This window comes from Aspergillus pseudoviridinutans, assembly GCF_018340605.1.
Source record: "Aspergillus pseudoviridinutans IFM 55266 DNA, scaffold_4, whole genome shotgun sequence".
Lineage (NCBI taxonomy): Eukaryota > Fungi > Ascomycota > Eurotiomycetes > Eurotiales > Aspergillaceae > Aspergillus > Aspergillus pseudoviridinutans.
The window spans coordinates 2,618,186-2,643,063 of NW_025091284.1; the positions used below are offsets into that span (position 1 = coordinate 2,618,186).

Here is a 24,878-nt window from a genome sequence, read left to right on the forward strand (position 1 = left end):
TTATTTTCATTATTATTATTATGTATGTCAAAGCCCGAAGCGACGAGTGTTCCAGAGCCAGTCCCTCAGTCTTCCGTCGTCCGTGCCTGTGACTCCATGGTTGAAGAGACACCTGGAAACCACCGGGGTTTCTGATAGCAATGGCGCCATTGGCCCGATCCTTGGTTTGTCTTTTCATCATCATCCATGTCATCGGGGCTGAGGACTGAGGACTGAGGATGAGGAGTGCCCGAGGTGGATTCCTCATCCATGAGATGCAGAAGTGCGAAACAACAGACGAGGCCCTAAGTCGGTCCAAGTGGAGTATGGTCTGTATTGTGTTGTAACATGTATTTTGGAATGAGATTTCTACAATACATGTTACAAAGTTTGTAATACATTGTATGTAACTCTGGATACCGCCTGACACGGGCCGCTGTAGCATACGTACAAAGTACACACGCTGCGAGTTCCAAAGAGTCATGGACAACCTTGGAGCCCCTCTTTTCGGTCTTGGTCATGCTAATAATAACCCTTCTGCTGCAAACTGAATCGTACGGTTCCCGCTAGTCTCGTCGAACTGGGCAATGGCCCTCCAATTTTCCCCAGCGGATCATCAGGACCCCGTGTGGGCTCAGTGGGATCTTTTGACTGATTCTTTGCCAAGGGCTAGTGTAAAACTCCTTCAATCACTGGCCATTTGCCAGACGCTAGACGAATGATCTGGATCCATTCCTCGCTTTTTGTGACCGAGAAACTCGCGGTAGATACATAATTTCCGCTGCGTGAGAGACGTGATGCATCAAGGGCAGTTGCGGTGGCCCCAACACCAGTCCTCGTAGTCACTCACCATAGAATACTCGCAAGAAAAAGCACATACTGGTAATATATTGACTTGTGCTCGGTTCCCTTGACCTTTTCTGGCTAAGTCGACGACCCCATAGTGATAATTCTCCTAGACTGCTTCCGTCGCCTCTGTGTTCCAAGATCTTACTGCGGGTGGAGTACGAAGTACGATGCCGATGCCACAGCCAAGCAATGGCCTTGCCCTGGCAGAAAAAAAGGAGAATTTTCAGCCTTCTGACGTGTGTTTGTGCTTGTCGCATGCAAACATACATAAAACCACTTGATCGTCACACATGATTCGTCTTGACTCGATCTCACTCTCTGTCTCTCCTGTGTCCCTTCTCCAGTCGATGATCCTTCCAGTCCACCATCCAAAGGGTCATCTCCACCCAGTCTCTCGTTCATCGTCTGATTGCTCGACTTGCATTGCTTGACTTTGGTTGCGGACTCAGGTTGCCTCGTCATCCTGCTCACTCAAACCACTGCAAAATGGTTTTCTCGTGGGTGATTCAGGCGGGCTGCTTCTTTGGCTTTATAAAGTGTAGCACTCCCCCTGGTGTCTGGACCTCAAATCCCACAGTCGTTTCATCTGTGCCTCCATCACAGACCACTGTATCGAGCAGTAGTGTAGCATCTACTGTTGGGCTGACCACCTCGTCTGCTGTTCTCTCGTTAACCTCTACCCCGGTGACTCCCACCGGTACTACACTCGTTTCTTCTTCCATTGGCCGGTCCTCCACCATGTCTCTCAGCCTCAGTTCGAGTGTCATCTCCTCGGCCATCCCCTCGGCCACTCCCTCGGCTACCCCCATTAGCCAGGGTTCGGTCTTGTCGAACATCCTTGTGATCGCCAAGGACTCTTCGTCAGCCAGTTCGGCTACCTCGGGTCTCAATGCGTACGGCATCCCGTACACCACCTTGCTGGTCCCCCAGGCCGGTGTGAGCCTGCCGGCTCTCAACTCCAGCAACGTCGGCAACTACGGTGGTATTGTCGTTGCTGCCGAAGTGAGCTACGACTACGGTGGCACTACCGGCTACCAGAGTGCCTTGACCACCGACCAATGGAACCAGCTGTATGCCTACCAGCTCCAGTATGGCGTGCGGATGGTGCAGTGGGATGTCTACCCCGGCCCCAACTTTGGTGCCAGTGCTGTGAACGGCGGTTGCTGCAACACCGGCGTGGAGCAGTTGATCTCCTTCACCGACACCAGCGACTTTCCTACCGCGGGATTGAGGACCGGCGCTGCTGTCAGCACCGAGGGTCTCTGGCACTATCCGGCCACGATCACCAACACGACCTCGACCAAGGCGATTGCCCAGTTCGCTGCCAATTCGGTCACCTCGACCAACACCACTGCTGCTGTCATCAACAACTTTGACGGACGCGAGCAGATGGCGTTCTTCATTGGCTTTGCCACGGACTGGAGTGCCACCTCCAACTTCCTGCAGCACGCATGGATCACCTGGATCACCCGCGGTCTGTATGCTGGACACCGCCGGGTCAACCTGAACACCCAGATTGACGACATGTTCCTCGAGACCGACATCTACTATCCCAACGGAACCACCTTCCGGATCACCGTCGCTGACCTGGAAGGCATCTCGGCTTGGGTCCCGACTATCAACGCCAAGATGAACCCCGGCAGCTCCTACTTTGTTGAGGTCGGCCACAACGGCAACGGCAACATTGAGCAGTCGTCTTCCACCGATGCGGGTGCTGCAGCTTGCAACGGAGGCGGCATCGAGTACGACTCTCCCCCTGACACTCCCCTGGAGTTCAAGAAGCCCCTGGGAACCGGTACCAATCTGTGGCCCGCCAAGCCCACTGTCTACAGCTGGACTGCCGCCTGCACCAAGCTAGACCCCTTGCTGAACTGGTGGGCCACGCCGGCCAACCGCGACGTGTTCGCCCACATCTCGCACACCTTCACCCACGAGGAGCAGAACAACTCGACCTACTCGGACATCTTCAAGGAGATTTCCTTCAACCAGGCCTGGCTGAAACAGGTCGGCCTGGCCCAGGCCAAGTGGTTCACCTCCAACGGCATCATCCCCCCTGCCATCACCGGTCTGCACAACGGCGATGCCCTGCAGGCGTGGTGGGACAACGGCATCCGCAACTGTGTCGGTGACAACACCCGCCCGGTGCTGATGAATCAACAGAATAGCATGTGGCCCTACTTCACCACCGTCGCGTCGGACGGGTTCGCCGGCATGCAGGTCAACGGTCGCTGGGCCACTCGTATTTATTACAACTGCGACACTCCGACCTGCACGGTGCAGGAGTGGATCAACACATCGGCCGGCAAGGGCACCTTTGCCGACCTGCTGGCCGTCGAGAAGGCCGACACCATGCGCCATCTCTTCGGCCTGTGGCATGATGGGTACATGTTCCACCAGGCCAATCTGCGCAACGCGGACGTGACCCCGATTACTATCAACGGTGTGACGGCCAAGTACTCCATCTTCCAGGCGTGGGTTGAGACCGTCGTCCAGGAATTCGTCCGCCTGGTCAACTGGCCTTTGGTCACCCTCGACCATCAAGCGGTATGTCCTGTCTCTAACTCCTATATTTATACGTGACTAACTAATGGCATAGATGTCCGACGCCTTCCTTGCGCGGTACCAGCGCGACCAGTGTGGCTACGCTATGTCGTATGCCGTTTCCAACAAGAAGATCACCGCCGTGACCGTGACGGCCACGGGCAACACCTGCAGTCGTCCCATTCCGGTCACCTTCCCTGTGGCTCCCACCAGCACGCAGGGCTACACCACCGAGCAGTTGGGAAGCGACCCGCTGACCGTGTGGGTGCAGCTGTCGGGATCTCCTGTTACCTTTACCCTTTCCACTCCTATTGCTCTGTAGCCTGTCACTCCACTTTACATCAGTCCATCCCTATACGGATACTATTACATGTCGTAATGATAGTGCTTAGTTAGTGAATTGACCGTCATAATTTGCTAGTCTTCAACATGAACCTGTAGCACCATCCATGCCCGTGCCAAGGACCAATGTAAGACACTCCCAATCAACAGCCGGGACAAGACAGAACTGAATCATTTTCTAACATCCGGAGTCAGAGTTTTCGTCTTGACCCATGACCCATGGACATTAATCAGCGCTATTAACCCTAACTCAAGAAGTAAATGTACAACAACTAACAAATCAGCCCACATCCATAACTCACCACGCCGAGTCCAAGACCAAGACTTGGTCCCTTGGACCTGAATCGTATAATCCACAATAGAGACCTTGGCGACTCACACCGTCCCAGCGTCGGTCATGACACTAACAACACTAATAGTGATAGTGACAGTGACAGTGACAGCTAACTCGACTCATCATATTATCCGCCCCGTCTCCTGTCTATCTCCTAAAGCCGACAAGACAATCAATAGTTTGCGTGGCGCGTGTCAGTGGCAAATAAAGTCAAAGTCAATATTCAATAGTCGGTTCTAACGGTCAATGCAGTGTATCCCTGCGGGAGCTTAGTTGACATGTCTCGGCCGGAGAATTGCATTGCAATTGCCAAGTACATTATCGGCTACCCCTTACTTGCAGGAGGACTAGGGCCAGGACTGTGCTCGGCTGAAATGGCCTGGTTTGGCCTTGGCCGGGGCTGAAGCTAGCCTTACTCCGTGACTAGACTATACAGAATAGAGCGCAACATGCAACATCCTATGGAGGAGAGCAGCAGAGCAGAGGCAAAGGCAGAGGCATCGGCCTCGCCGCTGCAATGCAGCAGTAATATCCAACTATGCGCTGTCATCTACTAATGTCATCCCATCACACCATCCGAACTAGACTAGAGTCCAACTGAACTGCGGCTGTAGTTGTAGTTGTAGCTGCAGGCGTAGCCAAGTCCATTCCCCCGTGCATGCATGCAAGCGACATTGTTTGCTTGTTTGGCGTGGCCCAGCCAGCGCAGCCAATTTACTTACTCCGCTGTATGCTACGGGGTAGGCACGGCTATTCTACCCCTGCAGAATGCCGTCCTCCTGTGCGCTGCGGACACTCAAGCTCAAGCTCTGCGGATGCCAGGGCCGATGAGCTGGCGGATGTGACTGGTGATTCTATTCTTCGGAGGCAAGTAAGGTGCTTGTCGGTAGTATGTGTGGCTCTCAATTGACTTTGTTTACTTTGTTTGAGTTTGACTCGCTGGTGAGTTTGAGCACGGATACAGTATACATCATGACTATAGCCGTCGGATGAATGGAAGACAGTGTTGCTGGACTATTGACTAGCTAGTCCTTTGCTCAGTCAACGGTCAGGTGTCAACAACGTGGCAGGTGTGTGGATATTTACCTTCTCTAGTTTGCGCCAGGAGGACTGTCCATAGTGCGAGTCAGACACTACTAGACAACTAAGGTACAGAATGTATTGTGTACCTTGTATTGTATGATTGTATGATCGTATTTATCATGCTGTGTATTTTCAAACAACAGGGACGGTACGATCCTAGGCGCTAAGGTTTAGCGTCCGGCGCTAAATGGGCCCCATATTTGAGATTATCTGGCCATGTATGATTGGCTAGGTTCCATAGGTTGAAAAGTCTTCTCGAAACTGGATTTTGGGAGTTGAGACTGCTGCAACTGCTGACAATCAAGTCCGCTTAGGTGGCCAGTTGGCAATGTTGCAATGCTAGTTTCTGCAACTCTATAAAACACAGTGGATATTTATAGAGTGAGGTGTAAGGTGTGTGTGTAGGTGTAGGTGTAGGCTCTGATTGTCAGGTGAATGATACTATGAATTTTCATAGGCCCTATTAACTAATCAATTTGATAGATAGATCAGTCGGTTACACAGTAGATCAGTCGGTTACAGTAAATAGCTCAGCCCCAAACAATAGAGTAATAGGCGCCTGTCAACCATCGCCCAATCTGGCTAGTCCTGACTCCGTAGGCTGCCGCATTATTCGGTTTCTTTGTTCATGGGACCGAGTCTAGATGTTGATTCTTGATCGCCCTTTGGCACTCTTTCACGAGTCTGGACAAGAATCACGAGAGTCTTGTTCAGCGCTTCCTTTGACGCTGTGTAACTCACACTCGAGTGAGATTCCAAATCACCGTGGCTGTGGATTCGCAGACTGCCAACCATATATTCACAGTCGCGCCCACTATCTTATCTCATAACTCTTCCCTATCTACTGATCTACCGATCTACGATCTACTGCGGACGCCACTGATACGATGAGTCCCTTTGAAAAAGGCCAGTCGGCCCGCGGCTGGAAATCATGGACAACAAAGAAGAAGCTCTTTGTCCTCTCGCTCGTTCTTCTCGTCATCGTCGCCCTGGGAGTCGGTCTCGGTGTCGGGTTGGGCGTCGGTCTGAACAGCGGCGGCGGCAATGAAGAAGGCTCAGGCTCAGGCTCAGGCTCCGGCTCCGGCGGGAACACAACCTCACCGCCAGAAGGCAACTACACAACGGCGAAATGGCAGCCCGCGGTGGGAACAAAATGGCAAATCGAGCTGCTGAGCACTTTGAACGACACCTCCGTCGACGCAGAGATATACGACATCGACCTGTTCAACAACAACAAATCCACCATCGCCGCTCTGCAGCAAGCCGGCCGCAAGGTAATCTGCTACTTCTCCGCCGGCAGCTACGAGAACTGGCGGCCGGACAAGAACAAGTTCAAGGACTCGGACCTGGGCAGCGCACTGGCCGACTGGCCCGGCGAAAAATGGCTGAACCTCAGCTCGTCAAACGTGCGGCAGATCATGCTTGACCGGCTGGATCTCGCAGTCGAGAAGGGATGCGACGGGGTGGACCCGGACAATGTGGACGGGTACGACAATGACAACGGGCTGGACCTGACGCAGGCGGACTCGATCCAGTTTGTGAATTTCCTGGCGAATGCGGCCCATGCGCGGAATATGTCGGTCGGGCTGAAGAACGCGGGGGCCATCATCCCGTCGGTGATCAAAAACATGCAGTGGAGTGTCAACGAGCAGTGCGCGCAGTACAACGAGTGCGACACCTACGCTGTGTTTACGCAGAACGGCAAGCCGGTGTTTCACATCGAGTATCCCAAGGGGCAAGATACGAACAATGATCTTTCTGTGTCGACGACGCAGAAGAACAAGGCCTGTAACTTTTCGGGCTCGGGCAATTTCTCGACTGTCATTAAGAATATGAATCTGAACGATTGGGTCGAATATTGCTAGCCTCCCTCCTCAGAGGTGGTCTGGCCTTGGACGAGCATGACTATACGGAGTAGCATGGGCGGAGTTTTGTTTCACTGATCTTGACTTTGACGTTCTATCTGTAACTTGAGTATCTAATTATGTCTGCATATATGTCTCAGTTTCATACAAGCGATCATACATGATACTTCATACGCGGGACACAACATCTACTCTCGCCCGTCAACTTGCCTTCAACATAGCGCTCGACTACAGCATTGAACCTTGGCGTATTCAAATCTGTATAGTAATGCAGCCGCCGTCCATACTCCATAACGAATGAACCAGCGGAGAACCACAAGCACAGCAACAGTGCGAACTGCAAACTGCAAACTGCGAACTGGATACTGGTGTGCACTCGCTAACCGCGCGATTCGTATAGCATAATAGTCTGAAATTGAAACACTAGCCACAATACCTACCCTCGGCAAGATTTCCGTAGAGGCGGAAGCTCGCGGATTGAATCCATTTTGGTGAGACATCACTCTTCAGTCTAACTCAATAACACCTAGAGTCAACAGAATTTTCTCTAGGTGATGTGATCGCTTGATTGAGTTTAACTAGTTTGAGTCGGCTGCAAACTCCTGAGTTGGAAAAGTTAACTTAGCGCCAGCCAGCGATCCACCTGTGGGCTGTGGACCATCTGATAGATAATACTATATCCTAAATACAAGGTCATAGATAGAGTTTGTCATGGCGCCGTGGTTCTCTGGTTTTGTTTTGTTTGGTCTGTTCCTGAGGATCCAGACCAGACTCAAATTAATTAATATCTGCGGATTTTTCTCGGGCCCTTGTAGGGATTAAGTTGAATTATCTCCGTGGATTATGGACTGTACTTCAGACTATCCTACTCTGTGTCTAGTACGAGCATATTATTATAGTCTATTATATACGAGTCAATTCTGAATAGATGCAGGCCAAGTGCCAACACGGAAGAGAAAGAGCGGGCCACCGGCTCCGAAACAGAGGTCCGAAACCTCGTGAAACGAGCCGGTGTATTGGCATGATTCCAAATCTTGGATCACCATGGCACAGAGTCATGATGATATAATAATAATAATACGAGTCATATCACGTCAAGCTACTTCGTACACCGTAGTTCCCCCCGTACTATGTACTCCGTTTTTTCGATCTATCTCCTGCACCAGGTACTCCGTGCTCCGTACCCTGACTCTTAACTTCGTGTTTACTACGGAGTACAACCAACCCAACCCATGTCCGAAACATTCGTCTATAAATATCAGAATCCAGCCAACTGGCAATGACAGTACCAAGACAGTGACACGATCATCATCTGTATGTCTTAGAGTCAACCAACAGATCTGACTATCTACCTTCCGGATGAGGATACGATCGCAGCAGGTAATGCCAAGCCATGCGCCACCCTGCAGGCCAGTTGTTCCCCGTCCATTGATTGTGTATGTTTTACTCTAGCGGGATAATTCAAATTCGGAACGCAGATACCCCTGCATCGTATGCAGTAGTCAGTCCTTGGTACGAGGTACTTGGTATGAGGTACATCTACTTATGTATCTCTGTGCTTCGTATTGGAAAGAACAGCAGTGGGTACGGACTACGGAGTACAGAGTTTGAGTCGATGCCTCAGATCCGGGACTCGGGACGTCCCAGGTATTTGGAGTAAAGTGAAACTCTCTCAAAAGTTTCTGCTCCAGGGAATGAGTTAGTTGGTTGAGGATCTGAGGTGATTTACGCGGGATGCGCTGCGTTTGATCATAATTTTGGTATCTGCGAAATTACAGCTTTAAATACAAGCACTAGGTTGGTACGAGTACACCTCGCTAGACGGAGGTACCTGTACCTATTTTTCCAACAACAACATCATCTATCGTAATGTCATCATGTCGTCAAATGCATGAAGCGGCAGGGTAGTGCTATTTCGCCATCAAGTCCACAAACTCAGGCCACTGTTGCCCAAAATTAGCATAGTAATCGGTGTTCAAGTGGGTGATGAAAATCTCGTCAGCAACCTTGCGAACCTGCTTGACCAGCCCGCGAAGCGCAGACCCTTCGACGCTCTCTGGCACCGAGTGGATCACCGCGCATAGCTGGCTGCGGTTGCTCTCCGGGATGGCCGTGAACAGGTTGGCTCCATGCCGTTCCTGAAAGGTGTCATATGTCGCTTCGAACACGACAGTCGAATCTGCTGTCGACAGGTAGCGAGCGTCGGGGATTGCGCCGGGATTGTGGACAACCTGTAGAATCAGCATCGGGACAGTACAAAGCGACAGGTTGACCATGTTGTAGAAAAAGCAAAAACGAGTCAACCCAAAAGTAGATCAATACGATGGCGGGAAGGTGGTAAGCGAGGAAAAATACAATACACCATCGGATAACAGGAACGGGACGTACGAAATGATCTGGCCCCAAACCAGGTGTATTTTTCACAACATCGGTCAGCTCCTGCAGATACGCCAAGGCATCCTCATCATACTGCTGAGGGGTCTCGTCGAAAAAGATCCCCCGAACGGCTAGATCCGGGTTGGAACTGTTCGTTGGCCACGCTGCATAGGTCTCGATGTCCCTGCGCACCAGCGAGATATTGCGCTTCGCATAGGTCGTCGCCACATAGCCTAACAGCCGCACATTCTCGTAGGAGCCCAGCCGGGGGATCTCGCGCGTGTAGTTGGCATCAGGCAAAGCGTTGGGTCCTGGTCCGCTCCCTGGATTGATCACGACCGTGAAGTTCACGTCCGGATGTTGGGAGATCCTGTGGCGTTTAGCTGTCTAGTAGCTTACCGCTCGCCATGGTTGGTGGTGACGATTCTGCTGGGCAGAGGATGACGGAATCAAGGTCAGGCAGGGGGGGGGACGTGGGAGACATACACATCTTCAAGCGGAGTCCAGGCTCCGGGTGCAGGGTACACATAGAGAGGCACAAAGACCTTGGATTTAGGCCCCATGTCGTTCTTCTTGTGCAGCGTCACCACAACCGCCGGAGGAATCACAACAGCCAGAATAGCAATAAAAGCAATGACAGCCAAGAGGATACGAGAGCGCCGGCTTTGCAAACAGCGCCTATTGCTCACGTGTTTTTCGGACATTGTAAATATTATTATTAATAATAAAAGTAAAACGGCCTCAGGGAAAAAGCTAATCACCGAGCGTCGCAGTAGGACAAGAAGAAACGCATCAAGTGGATTTTGCCTCTGGCCGGACAGGACATGGCGCCGGAAGCCTAAGGAATAAGTAGTGTTGTCTAGTCCGAGTCAGCCCTAGACGGATAGAACAGAGATTTACTGGTTTCGTAGTGGATTGGTCGCATCTTGACCCAGAAAAATAAAACAGTAGTCATGAATTATATGATCCACAGGCATAAAACAAATAATACGATATGATATGGTCCGGGCATCGAACACCATCGAGCCCAAAATAGACGAGCGGGGCGGATCTCGGCCATGCCATGCAGCAACCCAAACCCTCTAGTCTCGTAGTTAGGCTAAGTTCGCAGGCAAGTGGTCTCTCTTCCTGACCTCATGTGGCCCAAGTTCTGGTTCCAAAAGATCCTGTCCACCGGCGGAGTACCTTTGGGTTACTGCTGTGGAGGCGCTCAAGGCTCGTTCGATGATTCTGCCATCGTTCCAGACGGAGGCAAAGTGACGATTCATCCTGAAGCATCAAACATCTAGGCCTTTCTCCCTGGACAGCTTGCCCTCTCTCGCTCGCTTTTTCCCTTTCATTTTTTCCCTGACATCGCTCGTTCCCGTCTTTTCATCCTTGCCTAGTTGGCTTTCTTTCCTGAGGCTGAGGCAGATTCTTCTTGCTTCCCCTTAACGGATATTTTTCTTTTTCTGTTTATTCCTTTTTGTACCCCTGTTCTGACGAGATCTGGTCCCTCTGGTGTCCTGGTATCGTTGCATCCAATCGCTTCTATAGTTGTCTTCCCGTGTAGATCAAGCAAGTCATACTACGGTCTTTGCCTGACCCAGCTGGATAGAAGTGGACCGCTGCCAGGTGGTGCTTGTTTTGCCCTTGAAATATAAAACTCTTCCTTCGTTCCGTCCGAGTTCATCCACGTTCGTTTGAGCAGAATCCAAACAAGCTTCCTCGTTTCCTTTTCAAGAATCTCCCTAGCATATCATTCTCGGCGTGATCTTCAACTCGGCGATCAAGACTATCAATGGACAGCCACCAGCAATCCGACGTAAGCACTCCGGTGGAGCCTTGCTCCCCAGGCTGCGTGGACACGCCCGCAACGCAGTCGTCCGTGTTGTTTGATGGTCATCTGGAAGATCTTCTGCGCCACTTCCCTCTCGACCAGTACATCCTTGTCACTGGCGGCCTCGGCTTCATTGGCAGTCACACAACATTGGAACTTCTCAAGGCCAATTATAATGTGATTGTGATCGACAACCTCAGCAATTCTTTTCAGATCGTCTTCGACCGCATCAAGCTGTTAGCGTCCAAGTACCATGAGCAGCAAGGGACCAAGATGCCGTCGCTGCACCTGCATGCGCACGACTATCGTGACACCGCTGCTCTCCGGGACCTTTTAGAACAGCACCAGACTCAGACCCGATGGGGAACGACCAAGTCTAAGATCTCCGGTGTCATCCACTTCGCTGCCTACAAGGCAGTGGAGGAGAGCATCCGTAACCCACTCAAGTACTATGCCAACAACGTCAGCGGCCTCATCGACTTTGCCACGACCCTGGGTGACTATGGCATCAAGACCTTTATCTTCTCCTCGTCAGCTACCGTGTACGGCACCTTGGCAACCTCCGGTCTCCCCCTGAAGGAGGAGCTCTGCGCTCACAAGGAGGAGACCTATACGGACCACGAAGGTACCGAACGGATGATCCAGCCCGGCTGCACAGGCATCACAAATCCTTACGGACGTACCAAATGGATCTGCGAGGCCATCCTGGCGGACCTCGCCGCCTCCGACCCAGAATGGACCATCGTAGCTCTGCGGTACTTCAACCCCATCGGATGCGACGAGTCCGGCCTCCTTGGAGAAGACCCCAGACAGACTCCCACAAATCTGCTCCCTGTTGTCGTCAAAGTCATGACAGGCGAGTACAAGGAGTTGCAGATGTTCGGCACGGACTGGGACACCGAGGATGGTACGGCAGTCCGGGACTTCATCCACGTCTCCGACCTTGCTCGCGGTCACATCGCGGCCCTCAGCGCTGCCAATGAAGGCAAACTGGTGGAGAACTTCCGCACGTTCAACCTGGGAACCGGTCGCGGACACTCCGTCAAGGAAGTGGTCGAGACCATGGAGGATGTCTCCTCCAAGCACATTCCCCGAAGGGCGGCTGATCGCCGCGCAGGAGATGTGGGCTCCTGTGTCGCCGTGGCCGCAAGGTCGCAGCAGGAGCTCAACTGGAAGACGGAAAAGTCACTCAAGGATGCTTGTGTGAGCTTGTGCAATTTCCTGGAAGTCAGTGGGTTGTCTACTTAGTTATGTCGCTGCATGTCACATATTTTTTCCCTTTTTGTATGGCGTTGGGGGACTTTCATATCCTTAATCATTTCCGTGTTGTCCTCATTTCGAGCATTGGGGGCTTTGAAAATCTGTTCATCTTGTTTCTTGCTTGGTTTGCATCATTAGACAGGCATTCTTCAGGTCATAATATTGAGCGGCCTGGTTGGACACGAACGTAATATACGCAAGTTGCCATTGTTTGGCCTTTTGTTAGTTGAATTGTCATTGAGAAGAGAAATTTGGAGTATTGAGATTGTTGTTTGCCAGGTGGACTCCTGTAGATCTCTAGCTCCTCTAGTAAGGTATCCCCTCACCTGGCCCCAGCGTAATGTCCATGCGCCTGATCTGATTGGTTGGATAGACGACGATTATGAAGCTGACTTGTTCACGTTCTATACAACATGAATACTGAGCGATGAGTATAATCTCGGAACCGTGTCCTTTATTTCATAATACTTAGCAGTTGCCTGCGCGTGCTATGCTTATATAATCTTTGCAGCTAAAGAGCCAAGCCCCGCCACACTTGATGTTGGGTACAAAGATTCAAGCTTAATATAACTATACCGACTACAGAGTATTCAAAGAGGCTAGTTTATAGCACATGTATTGATAGAGATGTGATTTCGTCTGATTAAGCTCACTGAGGTGGTTCATGAGCTATAGTTAGAGTTACCATGTATGATGTGACCTCAATAAGCTTCTATATATAAAACTTGTAGCCCGCTCTGCTGATCATCCGCGGAGCATCTCAGTCCTATCAACATATCAGTGATAAGAATATAAACGTAGACAATAATTGAGGTCAAACTCGAACTCCAACTAACTAAATGATAGACAGCGGACACAGCCATCCCACATGGCTAACTAGTAACTGCTAACTACTAACTCAAACAGGCAAGACAGCAACATTGGAAGACTATCTCTAGCGATTAAGCTTATGGAACGATGTAACCTCACTGATTAAGTTTCCCATGTTAGCCTCTGTCAGATTCTTTCTTGTTTTCACTCTGCTGATAGACACCTACTTGTTAACCCCTCGACAATTCTCCTTAATCAAACATCTATCCCTGTACCTGGACCGACCCGATCATCGGTAGGCTCTTCTCCCACTAGTTACATACACCAGCTGACCTTCAATAGAATACTCAATCTACACTCACGCTGCTGACATCGACAAAACATGGCAACACAAGCAATCGGCCCCGCCCGCTGCGCAAACCTCACCGGCCTCCCGGAGCTCACCTACCCCAACACCTGCGGCGTCCCAATTTACCAGCACTGGAACGCCACACAAGACCCCTACACGACTTTGGGAGAATGCTGCCGCGAAGTAAATGGGTCGATAGGCTACTTTGGCGAAGAGAGCTGTGCCGCGTATTGCAATGCCACGCAGAGTACCCGCGGACAATTACATGATTGCCTGGCGCACTCGCGCGAGATTAATCAGTTTGGATGCTCTGGGGCTGTGTCGATAAGGGGGAGTTTGTGGAAGGCTGTAGTGGTGATGGGGTTGACTTGGTTGGTTTTTATACGTTAGGTTTGGACTAAGGGCACGCTTGATTTTAATATTATGAAGATACGACGCTCAGACGGATAGCATATGAGAGGATGTAAGTGAACTGTCTTTGTTCTGATGACCGGGGGGTCATTTCAGAAGAAGCCAACCAACGCATGGGTGCAGGTGGAAAGAAAAGCACGAATCTCACCAGGCTGAAAAGTAGGCTGAGGATAATTGTCGTCTATGAAAGTCAGCTCTCAACTATCTAGTATCCATCTCTATGTAGTAGAGCTGATACCTCGGGAATGCTAAGCATAGAACATGCCGTCGGCGACAAGGGAAGTAAAACGTTACTGTCTCCTCTGGTTCACTTGAATGAGGTAAAGAAGGACTCTGCAGACAGGCGCATATCCCTATTGCTTGCGTCTAGACAGGACGTCGGCCGCCAATATGGGTAAACGCCTTATCTGAATGGTAACTGATGCATGTTCCAGTTGCAGATGATCCATATGCAGTAGCATACGCCGTCTTTAGAATATGTACTCTTCATTGTGGATTGATATTGATCAGGATAGGAATCTAGAGAGTCATGAGAGCGATACAGCAAGGATACTGTAATTATTTACAATGTTGATGCTGTAAAGGCACACACACTGCATGGCGATCTAAGCATGGAGAACCTTTTAGGAGACTCTTGCTCATTGCTGCTGTTACCAGACATGCTCTAGACGAACAATGGATGCTTAAATGCCCCATATAAGTCCCACTCTGCAGAAGATAATCACATCCACCCTAGATTGGGGTTTCTTCAAGTCAGCCGGCACAACAATATCTGAATTTCATACAGTGCTCATGTGCATGCATTTTCAAAAGCCGAAGTTGCTTATTAGTTCAATCCGTGAKATGAGAGACACCTAAGGCATAAATGTGGTCTGGTGCACCCCGAATCACGTGATGACCACCTCCGGCTTGGCATCAAATTCATTCCGCAGTTTTCAGATATCGGCTTCATATCAATTCCACCTCAATACGCAATATTTTAAATCCACGGCATCTTACTACGCTGTGAGTCCGTGACAAGGGATATATTTATTCAATCCCCTCCACGGTACCCAACGACAAACAAGATGATCTGCCGCCGCTGCCGAACGAGCATCCTCTCCCAGCTCCAACCCCAACCCACAGTCTCATGGACAGCATCATCCTGCGCTCGCCAGCTTCCCGTCCAGCGCAGCCAATTCCGGACCTACAGTGACGGCAAACCCACAGTATTCGCCACGCCTCCTCCACCCGCTCCTCGCCAGCCCGTTGGCGGCGACATCACCATCCCCTCGGCCATCTCGTCCGCTACACCCGGCGTGTCGCAGCCGCTGAGTACGCCCGAAGGCGTCCACGTGGACGTCAACCCCGAGAAGCCCGTGAAGGTTGCTGCGGAGCGGACGCCTAGCATTGCGCCTGCGGGGACAAAGCTGAACGGGCTCAATTACTTCAAGAACAAGCCGGATGTGTTTGCGTTGGAAGATTCGGAGTATCCCGAATGGTTGTGGACTCTGTTGGAGGACGGTTCGAAAGCGAAGAAGGAGGGAGGGGTGGATCCTAGCAGTATGTTTTTCACTGCTTTTGTTGTGATGAGGTTTGTGCTGACCTGTCCCAGCTTTGAATAAGAAACAGCGCAAACGCTACGAGAAGAAAATGGCTGCTCGGGCGGCGACGCTGCCGCCTCAGATCCCGGTTCATCACCACGCTAATGATATCACGCCTGCGGAGTATAATCGCGAAGGGGCGGAAGATCTTTTCGCGTTGGCGGCTGAGAGCATTGAGAAGCGGACGGAGATTACGAAGAGCGCGAGAGATGCTCGGAGGAAGGCGATCAGAGAAGCGAACTTCCTGCGGGGTCTGTGAGTGGTTTCAAGGCTGGTTTCTGAGGGCAGTTCTCCCAGTTCTGCCATGGTGATTTAGAGGCTATGTACGATTGCGTTGCTGCGGATGGTATAGAGTGTCTGGCAACGTGCTAAGTGTATTTTTATCTCACTGTTTCCATCCCATGATAGGCGCTGAATGGGACATTCTTGTTTCTGCTGCAAGCTTGCGCTAGATTTGATTCTACGCTAATGGGTATATCAATATCGATCCTACCCGCCTATATACAATTCCAGCTAGACATCTCACTTGGCAACCGGCCAGTCCTTCTCCTCACCCTGTCCCTCAACCCACGGAATACTTGCCTCCCACAAGGCCTTGAACTCCCCCTGACCGGCATCCAGCAGCTCCCGCCAAAGCTCCTTATCGGCCCTCTCCACCCACGCCAGGAACGAGACCACGATGAAATCCGCATACCCAGGCTTATCCCCCTCAAAGAAGGGCCCTGTCTTCTCCTGTCTTCCCCGCAGCATCTGCGCCAGCACCTCCATCTCCTTCTTGATCTCATCCGTCGCCTCTTTCACCCGCTCGGGATCCCTCGGCCGCACCTCGGACAGCGGCTTGCCGAACGACGTGGACCGCGTCTCGATGAAGTACTCTCTTCCCTTGTCATCAAGGATATTGGCGACGTTGGGGACGATGAGCGGACGGGCTTTGCCGACGGCGCTGCTCATGAGCTTCTGGACTGCGATGGTGAGGGCGTAGCTTGCGTCGCCGGAGGGGAACAGCGACGGGGTGGGGTAGTGCTGTTCGAGGTGACAGGCGATGGGGAAGGAGTCCGTGAGGGTGCCGGTGGGGTTGGACTTGACCGTCTGCTTGTGGTTGATTGCGGGGAGGGTGTAGCGGATTCCGTCTGGGTTGGGGGGCACGGCGAGGGAGGTCAGGAGGGGCGCGATGTCAGGGTAGGAGACCCAGCTCTGGGTGTAGGGGATGCGCTTGTAGTTTAGGACCATTCGGGTCTTGAGGGTGTTTGGGGACCATGATTTTGAGGAACCTGGTGAATTGGATTAGTATGGGAGAGGATGGGTTTGGACTGTTCGTACCGGGTAGGGTCGACGTGATGTCGAAGAAATGGACTGGTGAGTCGCTTGCCATTGCTTTATACGGTCGTACTTGTGTGCTTGAGATGTCTCGTAGTAGTTTCAGAGCTCTGGGAGACTTCATTGCTGCTTATAAGTCTTGAATCTTATGGCGGGAGCGGGGAATTGATTTATCAGCAGTTGGTGCGGAGAGTTTCGTAAGGTACCTTCTTGGTCCATGGTAGTTTTCAGTACCCACGCGGATGATAAGCCAGTCTCCAAGAATAGGTACTCTACCGCCCGGGGATTGGAGGCTTTTTTGAGACCACCGCTGTGCCTTGGTGTACTATACTTCTGGCGATGCAGTGAGATCAGCTTACGGCTCTGAGTCACTGGCCCTGACTACCCCATGCCATCTTGACAGGCGTAGTTGTACAGCTTCATTCAGCTGTCACCAGTATCATAGAGAGTGTGTATTCGCTGTAATATCTCTGATCAATCTCCACAGGCTCTTAAGAGAGAAACTGAAACTCTGAACTCTCTGCGCTCACCGCTGCTCCCCACTTCGACTGGATACGGAGAACCATATGACAGTCATTAGTTATGACTTATGAGGGAGATTGGATCTAGCAAAGGCATTGTATGAAGGACGAACAGTTCAACATGTTATAGTCGTAGAGACTTAATCAATTCGAGCGGTACCTCTCAGGTGAAAGAAATGTGGAGGTGATCTCCGTCGCTTATCCTACGTATTACCCCGCGTCTTCGATAAACATCAACTCATCTCATTCTCTGTCGGTAGGTATCTGCAATCAGCCATACACTTTGTCTCTTTCCTAGGCTATTCAAGGTCCCGAAAGTTGATCATCACCATAATGGATAGACTCGGTCCAGTCAATCTTCACGGTGGCTCAGACCCAGAACAGCCAAGTCCACACCGAGTGGAGCAAACACACAGCGTTGACACGAGCCAACTCAGCGCGATCTTCCCGTCTTTCTTCTTCGACGTTGTGATTTGAACTTCTATTCTTTGTGGTGATCTCTGCCATCCCCTATGTCCTGATAGTTGTAGCCGACTCGAACTGTCTGCGACTGTCCTGTCAGCTGCTGTATCACATTCCATCCAGCGCACATTGGCTCGCCTGGCAATCATACAGGAAGCAAGGTAGCGGCGGGTCGAATCCACGAAGTGGCTTGATATTACAGAGCTGCTTCGTCAAGTCCAGTAAATACATACATGAGGATGGAAGCGATGGAGGAGCTTACTGGTCGTGCTGGTAGCATTTCTCTCGACCCAGCAAAACCCGCTCGGTCAGGACCAATCCAAGTGCAGCCCGGCCCTTTGTCCTCCCACCTGGACAAGATCTACGCATCCTTGACTGCCACCTCGACTGCTGATTTTATCAAGGATGTACAACACGACGAGATTGCAGGTGACCTTGAGGCCGCAAATCCCCTCGCGTCCTTAGCAGCATTCCGTGCATACATGGCCAGCCCAGCGTCTGATGCATTGTGTCCGGCCAAAGGTCAGGATTTGTCGGCACCGATAACAGATTATTACATCTCATCCAGTCACAACACCTATTTGACCGGGAATCAGCTGTACAGCGATGCTGCAGCGGCCGCATATACTAACGTATGTCTCACCTGGTCCATTCCTTGCTGAATCGTCGGCCTTGAGGGGAAGATGCTGCATCGGTGCTTACAGGCTTCCTTCATGCGGGCTGATGCACTGTCGACCAATTCCCCTCTTCACTTGGGTCCGCCTGGAGGATGGTTGTCACCTTCACTGACATTTGACTAGGTACTTCTGAGTGGTTGTAGATGTGTTGAAATCGATGTGTGGGACGGATTTGCAGACAGCGTCTCTGGTGACGACACAAGCAGCAGCAGCAGCAGCAGCAATAATAGCGAGTCGAGCTCTGATGAAGAAAAGACTAGCCACGATAAGGAGCAAGACGTACCACCGGTGGATGGTAGCGCACAGTCAACCAAGGCACCATCGCGACACAAGAGCATCTCGTCCAAATTGGGAAGCCTGCTGCGACGCAAATCGTCGCCTGATGATGGAGTCACTGATAAACCTGCATCGACTGCTGCTGCTGCTGCTGCTGCTGTAGACTCTGTGGCGCAAACCCTACGCTGTCCGGAGCCCCGGGTGCTCCATGGTCACACGCTGACCAAAGGAACCACGTTCCGCGATGTTTGCTATGCGATTCGCGACAGCGCCTTTGTGGCGAGTGATCTGCCGGTCATCGTCAGTTTGGAGGTGCACACATGCATCGAGCAGCAGGCGACGATGGTGGAAATTATGGAGGAGGCGTGGAAAGGAATGTTGATCGAAATCACCCCAGAACTTGAAGCTACTCAGGCGCCGCCTCCCCTGGAGACCTTGAAACGCAAGATTCTCATTAAGGTCAAATGGGTCCCAGCGACAGGTGATGACCAAGGCGAAGCGCAGAAGGACGAGCGGACCGACACGCCCGATACACCTCCATCTCTCGATCAGGACAACCAACATGCACCACCCAAGAAACCGTCCAAATTCCTGCACTCCCTGAGCAGGCTAGCGGTTTTTACCAAAGGGTTCTCCTTCCACCAGTTCACTCAGCCAGGTAAGCCATTATGCCAATAGACTCGAGCATGCAACGTTCGATGTTACTGTGTCTGTGCGGTAGATAGTACTAGTAGTGCTGACCTGACGGTATCCAGAGGCCAAAGTACCAGGACATGTATTCTCCCTCTCCGAAAGCGCCGTGCGTGAGGCGTACGCGAAATACCGCGACGCCCTCCTCGAGCACAACCGCCACTTCTTCATGCGAGTCTACCCATACGCGCTGCGCGTCAACTCATCCAACCCAGACCCAACGTTCTTTTGGCACTGCGGCGCCCAGATCGTCGCCTTGAACTGGCAAAACCTCGACAAGGGCATGATGCTCAACCGGGGCATGTTCACCGGCGAGCCCGGCTGGGTCCTCAAGCCCCAGGGCTACCGCAGCTCCGATCCCCTTTCCACCCCCATGAAGCGCCAACAGCTCGACCTCTCCATCGAGATCCTCGCAGCGCAGAACCTCCCCTTGCCCCCTGGGGACACCAAGGAGTCCGGCTTCCACCCCTACGTCACCTGCCACCTGCATGCGGAATCTCAAGACGAGGAGAACGGCTCGCCCGGGGTCGGCGACAACACCACCGACTCGGAGAAGACGAATTACGAGCACAGCATCAAGAGCGCTACAGGCACGAACCCGGATTTCGGCGCGCAGATGATCCAGTTCCCGACTCTGAGGGGTGTCATTGAGGAGTTGACTTTTGTCAGGTACACAGCCCCCCGTTAACAACCAGTAGTCTACCATCCACCTGTACAATCACCAGACTAATACAGATACAGATTCAAAATCAGAGACGACGAGTTCGGCCGAGACTCCCTCGCCGCCTGGGCATGTCTCAAACTCAGCCGCCTGCAGCAAGGCTATCGACTGATCCATCTCCTTGACTGCTCTGGGGCAGAAACCGGTGCTATCCTGTTAGTCCGGATCACCAAGGTACTCTCATGAGCAGTCATTCACCGAAGTGCCGATTGGCTAGAACATACAAGGATCAATAGTTGAGCCTTCAGTGGTTAGCTATGACGATATATCCGTATGCATATGCATCACCCTTCTAGTCGGGACTAGGACTGGGACTGGGATTTGGAAGTTTTAGTCACCATAACGAGAGAGATCAATTCAAAAATCCTCAAACCCTTTCGGCCCGCAATTGCACATGCTACATATGGGGTACTCGGCACTCGACCCTCGTCTAATCCACCTGTCACACAAGCTTCATGCAGGGTTCTACCTTGTTCGATGCTTTATCTAGAAAGACAGACAAGAGAAACATTCTGAAACTCCCAGCTACCCAAGAAAAAAGCAAATGTGCAGCTGGTTTGCCTGCAGTCAGAACACTTTGGAATAAATCAGCCGTAATGCTCATGCTCATGCTAATGCTCATGCGCATGCCATGCATGTGCAATCAGCTCTGATGCATATGACCTGATTAGACCACTCCAGCAACATTAAAGATTATCTGCAGCTACTTGCATTTGACCATCTCATTACTTGATTCCATTTTCGAATTGGAGTGCTTTGTCGTTTGTCCAGCTGAATCTATAGGCAAGCGTAACAGGTACAAACACAATACTCGGAGACGTCTTGTAGAGCATTACTCAGCAGAGGATGGATTCTCCGTGCTAAACATAGCAATGATTGCGAAATAGACTATCCGGAGAGTCATCCCTCATAGGTCTTGATCGTGCTTGAATGATCTATCAAGTGTCAAGGTCTTAGAAAGTCTCATTATACCGCGATAGACTGGCGTAATAGACTAGCGGTGTGGGTGAATATGACCATATTCCTCAGTCTGCAGAAACTGTCATTGCTCAAAACCCCGCTCGAGAGAGCTGGGGCAAGGAATAACGGAGGGGAGACGTCGCTGGGACTGTCACACAAACGATATTGATTGCTGCTATATTTGATTTGGCAGGAGGTAGAAAAGTGACCTGTCAACGAGTTGGAATGTCTTTATGTCTGTGCAGTGGACCCTTGACTGGATGAGCGCTAAGGTGGTGTGGAGCGACTAAGGATTAGGGGGAAAGCCTCTGGGAGCCACACTCTCAGTGCAGTCATACACGCATGGCCTGTTGCTCTGGGTTTGTCTCAGAGAAATTCCTGCATGCAAAGATCGTCAAGTATGGTACGTAAATCACAAAGAATGAAAAGACGGAAAAAAAAAAAGAAAAGTAAGAAGATCATTACCAATGTCAATCTCCCAAGCGACTCATATGCGCAGTTGGAGACGAACTGGTCAGTTCAAGTTTTCAGCAAGCCTCTACAAATCACAACCACACAACTTTCAGGATTGGAACAGAAGAGCTCAAGGATGGCAGGAGAAAGATGGACTTGACTGATCAACTGCAGATGTGGGGCATCACACAGCAAAAGTGATGGATGAAATCCCCAGGCCTTGATAAGATTCACTATCAACGCTAGTGACCAGTCTAAACGGTTTGAGTTGATTAGCGACAAACTCAATGCTGGCTACCGCAGCCTGTGCATGGCTTTTCCAAGGTATTGGTCCCAGAAAAGGGGGGTTCGCAGCCTGCAAAAACAAGTCTTTTTGCACTCTTACTCGCGGAATCCTGAAACTCAGGGGGCGGTGATGGAGGATACGCCTTTCAGGGTCTCTGGTCGGTCGACTGACAGTTGATCAACACTGTCGAGGGCTGACACATTCCCACATCAAAATCGATCATTCATAATCCTCTGGTCCTGATCTCAACCTGCCGATGTGCAGGACTATCAATCATATAGATGCTTCAATCCTTATAGCCACTCGCATAGTGATGGATGCCTACCATTCGGTCGATGGATGACAGGGTCACCGGACGCAGCAACGGGATCATTAACGTGAGCTACCCATGTAAGACACACGCAGTGGCACCAAGATGGGGCCAGCTGTCAGTTGATTGCTACGGAGTAGCTTTGGCCGATATCATAACTTGCGCCCTCGAGTCTCGGTGGGCCGGTGGGTCTTCCTGCCGGCGAACAGGACGCTTAATGGACAAAGGATTTCACTGATCAAATTCAAGTCACATTGATCACAACTGGACATGCCCAGCGAAGCTGGTTTCCAGATCACAGCACTTACCACTTTCCCCTGTAGATCCACAGTATCCCTGTTGAGGATTTGGGATTGGTACTTGTAATTAGAACCAATTGGTTAGAATTGACGGAAGAAATTGATAGCGAATGCCCGATGTATAATCGAACGCGTTGCATACCTGATGTGCTATCCATCAGCCGGTCGCCAACGAGGGGGCTTGATGATGACAATTCGCATGGTCCAATAATATCAAGCAGGACCCATATAAACTGCTTGCCGTAAGTTCCAAGAGTCGGGACATTGGGACCGCATCCGTGTTGTGGATATCGCGTTCAAGGTAGCCCCGGTTTCTCCATTGAATACCTACTTCTGATTGATTCTTGTAGCAACGATATTTGCAACCAGTCACATAATAAGATTATTATAATGAATGTTCAATATGCGGTGAAGTATGTATGGATCGTTTCTGGATAGATAATGCAGACTCCGTGTTGCTTAAACGGCTTGTGACCCATTAAATGGGTATCGTTTGCTGGAGCTGCATTCTTTTAGCGCATCCAGAGGTTTGGTTGACTTAGAGTCATTCTTGGAATCTCTGCGCACACGTATCTCGCATGTAGAATGTAAAGCTGGACGCTAAAAAATAATGATATTTGATTAGCTGAATGCACGACGCTTGTCATAGACGGGATCACCCGAGCTTTCCAGAGCATAAGCTTGATTTTCGACAATATGTGGTGTTTGCGTCCTTGCGAGGATCATTCTTCTGTTTGGATGCATTGAATTTCACCTGTCTAGTGTTGAATCGTTCCAATCTGGACTGGAGATCTCCCGATGGAGGTTTCGAATCCTCAGTCTCTTAGGCAGGGTCGTTGGGTCATTCACATACTAACCAGGCTATATAAAGAGGATCGACCTAGTTTTCAGGTCCGGTTCATTCAACCACAAGTCCTTTCTTATCCAGGCCCACGGGAAAGTTTGTTTGAAGATCGAAACTTTAAAGTCGAACACTCAACCCAATCCTAGGGTTGCAAGACTACGCATTTCCTGAGAGTCACGAAACACTTTGTTAGCAAGGACCTGATCAAATCTAGCCAAAATGACGGTAAGAATTGAGCGATGGGTCATAGTTCCTTGTTTGCAATTGCTGACTCTCGTTACTTGACTAGATGCCTGGTGTTCGCTGTCCATCATGCCAGGGAAAGGGAAAAGAGACCTGGGTAATACCAGGAAAGGACTGTCATGTGTGTGGCACACCATGTTGACCGACATCGGTGAGAGCAGAACTCTTCGGAAGGATGAAAGGAATTCACGAAAACTAACACTTTGTCAGATCCTTCATTAAGACTCTTTTTCCACCAAACTCCAGGAAATTCACCGAATCTTGGGGAAAGGAGGAAATCCTTACCTTCAAAGACAAATCATGGAAGGTTCCTCAGCGACCCTCGACCTTCTGGCTGTCCACGAGGCCTGTAGGACGGCAGGTATCTGAGGCAAACGCCAGGAAAGCAAGAGACACGATCTCCGGGCTTGGGTCTATGGTCGACCAAGGGAACTGGAAGATATTTTGATGGGGCTGCATTGTACGATATTGAGAACATCCTGGCCGCTGAGAGATGAAGAGGGTATTGGAAGGGCTTCTTGTACGATAGATTGATGGATGCTAATCACGAAACCTCGCACAAATGAAAGTAGAGGTCAACGACAACAGCACCTGCCTCTTCTGGTGTATGCTTGCTTGCTCGTTGCCTTGGAATCAAGGCACTTTTTTCTCTCCTATTGCTTCCACGCTTGCGCCTCTTTCCTCGATTTTCCTCTTCAACTCTCTTCGTTTCTTCGTCCTTCTCAAGGTTTCCAAGCAAATATGACTAACGAGTGGTTTCCTGCAATCTCCTACTTGGCTTGAAGCGGAATATTGGCTTAAATCTGGTCCACGACCCAAAGACGCTACGGTATATATGTTGGAATGATTCCTTGATATGTCTGCTGCCGGAGAAAAACTGCAGCCATACAGTATCTACGGTTGAGACGACAGATCAAATGAAAAGACCATAAATTGACACTCAGACATATGGAGTCTTCTTTGGGAGTTTTCTGTTTCCTAGCGTCCAATTCACCGTGTTATGATACAGCGGCACGTGAATGCAAGACACACCGTTGGAGCGGTTTGGGCAATTCTACGATCTTCATATACTGGGCAATTCTCCGACGACGTCATCAACGAATACTCCCCCGCTTCGTATTGCACCTCAAACTTATAATCCGTGGGAACAAACTAGTCCTTCTCGACAGTATCTGATTGCTTTGCTGCAGAGGGGAATTCAACAGATCATGACACAAA

The 24,878-nt window shown here is 50.8% G+C and overlaps 8 protein-coding genes across 8 annotated transcripts; 6 read left to right on the plus strand and 2 right to left on the minus strand.

Annotated features, from left to right (window-relative positions):
- Positions 1-1,314: 1,314 nt before the first annotated feature.
- agd3 (putative extracellular serine-rich protein) lies at positions 1,315-3,691 on the plus strand (the record flags this gene model as incomplete). Its single annotated transcript, XM_043302237.1, has 2 exons — positions 1,315-3,372; positions 3,425-3,691. 2 exons carry the CDS (start codon positions 1,315-1,317, stop codon positions 3,689-3,691), a joined length of 2,325 nt encoding a protein of 774 aa, XP_043158172.1.
- A 2,324-nt stretch (positions 3,692-6,015) lies between these two features.
- Positions 6,016-6,993, plus strand: Asppvi_006333 (endo alpha-1,4 polygalactosaminidase; the record flags this gene model as incomplete). Its single annotated transcript, XM_043302238.1, has 1 exon — positions 6,016-6,993. The coding sequence occupies one exon, from the start codon at positions 6,016-6,018 to the stop codon at positions 6,991-6,993; it is 978 nt and encodes a 325-aa protein (XP_043158173.1).
- A 1,910-nt stretch (positions 6,994-8,903) lies between these two features.
- Positions 8,904-10,073, minus strand: Asppvi_006334 (spherulation-specific family 4 protein; the record flags this gene model as incomplete). The annotated part of the gene is made up of 3 exons (XM_043302239.1): positions 8,904-9,224; positions 9,382-9,739; positions 9,856-10,073. 3 exons carry the CDS (start codon positions 10,071-10,073, stop codon positions 8,904-8,906), a joined length of 897 nt encoding a protein of 298 aa, XP_043158174.1.
- Positions 10,074-11,149: 1,076 nt separating this feature from the next.
- Positions 11,150-12,436, plus strand: Asppvi_006335 (NAD-dependent epimerase/dehydratase family protein; the record flags this gene model as incomplete). Its single annotated transcript, XM_043302240.1, has 1 exon — positions 11,150-12,436. One exon carries the CDS (start codon positions 11,150-11,152, stop codon positions 12,434-12,436), a length of 1,287 nt encoding a protein of 428 aa, XP_043158175.1.
- Positions 12,437-13,640: 1,204 nt separating this feature from the next.
- Positions 13,641-13,997, plus strand: Asppvi_006336 (uncharacterized protein; the record flags this gene model as incomplete). Its single annotated transcript, XM_043302241.1, has 1 exon — positions 13,641-13,997. The coding sequence occupies one exon, from the start codon at positions 13,641-13,643 to the stop codon at positions 13,995-13,997; it is 357 nt and encodes a 118-aa protein (XP_043158176.1).
- Positions 13,998-15,085: 1,088 nt separating this feature from the next.
- Asppvi_006337 (mitochondrial 54S ribosomal protein mL54) lies at positions 15,086-15,860 on the plus strand (the record flags this gene model as incomplete). Its single annotated transcript, XM_043302242.1, has 2 exons — positions 15,086-15,560; positions 15,613-15,860. 2 exons carry the CDS (start codon positions 15,086-15,088, stop codon positions 15,858-15,860), a joined length of 723 nt encoding a protein of 240 aa, XP_043158177.1.
- Positions 15,861-16,123: 263 nt separating this feature from the next.
- Asppvi_006338 (glutathione S-transferase family protein) lies at positions 16,124-17,042 on the minus strand (the record flags this gene model as incomplete). The annotated part of the gene is made up of 2 exons (XM_043302243.1): positions 16,124-16,872; positions 16,922-17,042. The coding sequence occupies 2 exons, from the start codon at positions 17,040-17,042 to the stop codon at positions 16,124-16,126; spliced, it is 870 nt and encodes a 289-aa protein (XP_043158178.1).
- Positions 17,043-18,140: 1,098 nt separating this feature from the next.
- On the plus strand, positions 18,141-20,451 carry Asppvi_006339 (putative phosphoinositide-specific phospholipase C; the record flags this gene model as incomplete). The annotated part of the gene is made up of 4 exons (XM_043302244.1): positions 18,141-18,533; positions 18,702-19,512; positions 19,610-20,213; positions 20,286-20,451. The coding sequence occupies 4 exons, from the start codon at positions 18,141-18,143 to the stop codon at positions 20,449-20,451; spliced, it is 1,974 nt and encodes a 657-aa protein (XP_043158179.1).
- Between the last annotated feature and the right edge of the window lie 4,427 nt (positions 20,452-24,878).